Here is a 4,937-nt window from a genome sequence, read left to right as displayed (position 1 = left end):
ACCATACCCAAATCTCATTTTTGATGTAGGAAACTTCTCCAATCATACTGCAAACTCAAACTCAGTTATGCGATTTTTTACGAAACAACACCAAATATGATTGTGTACCGTAGCTACTGCAAAAATCTATGAGACATACTAAAAAAATAGTGTAAAATTTGAGTTTGATAAATAATTGAAGCAAATTTATTTTTTAACGTAAGATTACTCAAAAATGAATTTGAGTTTGATGTAAATAGTTAGAGATTGTTTTTAGTTGGCAAATGAGTGTGCGGGGATTATTTACTCGGAATCTAGACTTGTTACTGGAGTCCCTTTCAGAATTTCATCCAATATGGATACTGTAAACCACCTTTACAAAATTCCTCAAGGTCATCAAAATTAAAAAAAAATGTCACCATTTTTAATTTTTTTAGTCTCTTTCCTACTTAATCTACTTTTTCTCTTTCTCAATTCTACTTTATCAATTGTGACGTCCATTTTTATTTTTTTTAGTCTTTGTCCTACTTAATCTACTTTTTCTATTTCTCAATTCTACTTTATCAATTGTGACGTCTACGCATGAGACAATTTTGGTGGACGACGAGAGTACTATTATATATTAGTAGATCAAATCACATATACTATGATGTATTGTGGACTGACCGAAAAGTCTATACCTTTAAGATCAACCCAAAATAATCGAGCCAGAGCCCGCCCATTTCGATGCTCTATATTGATTACGAATGTTAGCAACAAGTGCCAGTAGATTCATACAGTATACAAAATTAACCAAAAAATTGACAACCATTACCAACAATAACTTCTGAAAAAGCACAGCCCTTTTTTCAAATATGCTTTGAATGCTTCCTTCATATCTTAATTTCATAACAATTGTTACACTTAATTCTGTTCAATCCAGTGTTGTCAAAATGTCGTTCGGGTCGCCTGGGTCGAGACCATCACCGCCCCAACATGGGTGGGTTGATCAAGATACAGGGTCGCCGTTGGGTCGCCTGTGTCGAGTGGGTCGCCTGGGTCGCCCTAAACATACGCTATCTTCTACTCGTGTATCTCTTGGAAGTACTACACCGACTACAGCATTTAACTGAACAGACATGCATGCATGTATGTGATATAAGCCATGAGACATCACGTCGAATGACATAAAATTCACATTCATATTATATTAGATTTGTGAAATCTTTTGCAGACTTCTAACATACATGTAGCAAATCATTCAACATGGAAAAGTTTTCTATTTCTAAATCATCAGTTCCCCATTCATTGATTCTCTTGATAACAGATGCACTATTCATATGCTAAGATGTTTTTACTAATTAGTAGCAGCAAAAGAAAGAATTAAACTGAATACGAAATAACTTCTGCAAGCAGCTATATAGAGCTTACTTCATTTGGCCGTAATCAGGCAGGGTTTTGGTGCATTTGAATCTCTTGGAGCAGAAGCAACCGGGCACGATTGATAGCAGCAAAACACAAGAACAAATGCTCCTCCAGATCCACAAGCTGTTGAACAAAATTAGGGCGGTTTCTTTGGAGCTGCTTTACTATCTCTTGAATGCTATACTTGTCTCTTCCTCTCTCTAGCCCAAGATGAATAAGAAGTTTGTCGTTTTCAACTGCTGCACACAGACGGGCTACCAGGCGATCAATGGTGTCTAGATCGTTCCGAAGGACATAAGCACCCTTGGCAGCAGCATCAAGCTGAGATAGATGGATATTTTCTTTCTTAGTCATATTTGAAGGGAGAATGGCATGGCATATTGGGCATGCGACAAGGGCAACGAGAGCATGAGTAGCTATAGTCACCGCTGACACAACCACACCCACAGTGGCAGCTATCAAGCAAATCGCAGATCCTCTTGAGCAGCGACGTATTAGGTGAAGTCTCGATTGTGACTTTTTGAGATGATGGTCCAGCTCTTCTCTGAGCTGGGTCAAGCGCTGACGCGTATTAGTGAAGCTGTGTGAGTCGGGGGATAGGAAGGGATTCTCAGCGCAGTCAAATTGGAGAAACACGTTAAATGCTAAATCACATTGGGAAGGAGAGAGTGAATAGTAGTCAGAGTGGATATCTACTGGAAGTTCATCGAGAAGGTTATGCATAGGGGTATAGAGGAGTCGAGTATTACGAATCCTCTGATAGAGGAGAAGGTATAGACGGGAACTGTGCTCACTATGATCAAAGTAGGTTGCAGCAATATGAGTAAGGGAGTTAGGCTTAATAAGTGTGAGTGCCTCCTGAAGACTCTCACGGCTTGGTCGAAGAATATGTTCCAACAGCTGAGGCTCCTCAAAGACATCCACACGTCCTACACTTTGGTCGAGAGGACCACTGTAGAATTTTCTTCGGATCTCACTATAAGAACTGGTCTGAACCGCGAGGTAGTATTCTCGAGAAAGGTTAACAGTTGGAGAGAGGTGGACACTTGATGTCGGCGTATTATCTGCAGAATACACTGCATTAGTTTACATAATCAGGGGCTGAAATAACAGTTCTCTTTCCTCAGAAGCTTACCCTGTGAAGCAGGGGCTGAAATACCACCGTTTGTTGATAAAGGAGGGGGAGGCTTCGGACAGGATATTGATGTTTCTTGCCCTGTCATGTGGGATAACCGGCAAGGACCAAAACCATATCTACATAAACACAGACGTTTCGTAGTCCACAAGGACGCATGTGACCTGCATATTCTTCCAATGTCATAAAAACAAAAAGAGACGAGAGAGTAACAGAACCCGATAAAGAGCATTTTCTACCCAGACAAGTCGAGATCACTGCTTTGCAAGTTATCTCCAGAAAGCAATTACAAAACCATTCTCTTCAATTTCAACAGCAAGCATTCATTTGTTGAAGCAACAAACATAAGCATAACTAGGAAAATGCATAGAGAAACTACATCTTCATTACTAATCAATTCAAAACATCTTGAATAACTCACAAGAAAACATCATACACTCCAATAACAAAACCTACAAATAATAATGAACCAAATAACAAACATACCATGTTTATGGAAGGGGAAAGATGCAGACAAGATTCTAGGGCTCTCCTCAAGGGCTTTTGAGGCACTAAAGAGAATGAAAAATCTTGGGCAATCAAAATTACTAATATGTCATGAAAAGTACTGCGAACTAAAGACGGAATCTTTTACCGTTGAGGAAAATATCCAAGTCCGGATGATTAACTGTATCAGAACTGAAGAACAAAATAAAGTTGAACAAAAACGCAAGCAACATAACAATTCTAGTAACACATTAATGAGGCGTACACGGATAATCTTTGTTAATATTGCAAAATGTTATCAAGACCCAAATCCTTTTCAGGATTGTAACAAATTTCTACACACAAAAACTATAAATTTCAAGAAAAATTAAATCTTTAGAACTACCCTAAAGTGTGATAACATAAAGGAAAAGCCAGCAAATGGAACAATCAACTAAATTGCTGCTAAACCACAATATATAACAATCTCATCACCAAGAAACAAACAAGCAAAAAACGCTAAAAAAAAAGGTTCATGCAAAACCCAAATAAGATGCAAGAAAAAATCGCACTTCGCCGTTTACAAATTACAATCATATGAAAAAAAAAACTAAATTACGCACCTTTGGGAAAAATCGAAGCATTCAAGGTTGTGCGGTGACTGAACATAAGGAAATTGAATTCCTGAAGCTTGGAGTCGACGAGTTGTGATACGCATAAACTTAGTTTTAGCTCTCAGGGAGAGATTTTGTAAGGCGGGCTTCGCCTTATTTTTTTATGGGCCACCAATCGGGCTTTCAGAGGCCCTGTTAAGGATACATTCAATACCTAATTTCCATAAATGTACATGACATAATTGATAATTCAGTGTAATCAATTATTCATAAAATTATTTAATACTGGATGCTGTCCACTGTCGTCAACATAATTTTTACCGGGATTAGATTTGTATTAACTGTATATTTTAGAAATTACTAAGGGTGTCCACTATAAGGCGGACACGCCTAATAGCCCCGCCTCAGTTATTGTCCATAGCCCCAATTTTGTTGTTCATAGCCCCAAAATTCTATTTCCGCCACTATAGTGGACACCTCCAATAGTCCCCCAAATTTTATAATCAATTTTCATTTTTAAATATTTTTTAGTTTCAATCAAGTGTAATTTAAATAATCGCAGTGTAAATAACTAGAATACGAGGTAATTAGGGCAGAATATTCGTTGTATTGCAAACCGGTAAAATTATACAACGAATAATTAAAATAAAATACAACTACAAAACTTCGCCACCGTCTACTCGGTGTCGGAGTCGGCTTCCTCGTCTTCCTCTTCTTCTTCTTCTCCTCCTCCTCTCTCGCTGCTGCCGGCCGCGGTATCCCCAGGCGCATTATCAACCAACCCCAGTCGACTCTCAATCGGAGTGATGAGCCTCTTGTAGACGTTCCTGACGTACGGGTCAGTTTCCCCTGCGTATTTGCTGCATACGTCTTGCAGTTGTTGCATCAACTGCACGTCTATGGTATTGAATAAAACCTCGTGGGGTTGCACCGTGGGCTGTGGGATTGGGGCGGATTGGTGGATGCGCGATCCGGACGCGCCCGCCGATAGGCGGGAGCCACTTCTACCCCCTCTGGCGCTGCGGATAGAGGCCTGTTGTCCCATGGGCCGTCGTCGCCTAGTGTGAGTATCGGCTGGCTCTTCGACTTGCTCGTCGGACTGCTCGAACTCGTGCGAGCCGCTTCCACTGCTGTAGTCGCTGGCAAGGTTGTGCCTTGTGCGCTTTGGCCCAGGAGCTGTTCCCACCTCGTTCGCCACGATCGACCTGAATTTCGGATAATCCGCGAGGACAAGATACTCTTCCCACAAGGTGAACTTCGGCCAGCCCTCCGTGTGGTATTGGCCCTCACACAGGTTCTTAACATCTGCTGCGCTGCGACCACTCTCAGCATGGCGAAGG

At 40.6% G+C, this 4,937-nt stretch overlaps 1 protein-coding gene across 3 annotated transcripts; it reads right to left on the bottom strand.

Annotated features, from left to right (window-relative positions):
* Positions 1-767: 767 nt before the first annotated feature.
* Positions 768-3,743, bottom strand: LOC121764336 (UPF0496 protein At3g19330-like). 3 transcript variants are annotated; one of them, XM_042160378.1, is made up of 4 exons: positions 3,607-3,743; positions 2,519-2,682; positions 1,390-2,447; positions 768-1,087 (listed from the first exon to the last, which is right to left on the bottom strand). In XM_042160378.1, the coding sequence occupies exons 1-3, from the start codon at positions 3,699-3,701 to the stop codon at positions 1,405-1,407; spliced, it is 1,302 nt and encodes a 433-aa protein (XP_042016312.1). In that variant the 5' UTR covers positions 3,702-3,743; the 3' UTR covers positions 768-1,087; positions 1,390-1,404. The 3 variants fall into 3 exon arrangements, with proteins under 3 accessions (XP_042016312.1, XP_042016308.1, XP_042016318.1); XM_042160374.1 differs by lacking the exon at positions 768-1,087 and having other exon boundaries at positions 1,142-2,447; XM_042160384.1 differs by lacking the exons at positions 768-1,087; positions 3,607-3,743 and adding an exon at positions 3,005-3,555 and having other exon boundaries at positions 1,142-2,447.
* Between the last annotated feature and the right edge of the window lie 1,194 nt (positions 3,744-4,937).

This window comes from Salvia splendens, chromosome 2 (genome assembly GCF_004379255.2).
Source record: "Salvia splendens isolate huo1 chromosome 2, SspV2, whole genome shotgun sequence".
NCBI lineage: Eukaryota > Viridiplantae > Streptophyta > Magnoliopsida > Lamiales > Lamiaceae > Salvia > Salvia splendens.
Note: the sequence above shows the minus strand (reverse complement) of the source record. Positions and strands in the feature narration are given on the sequence as shown.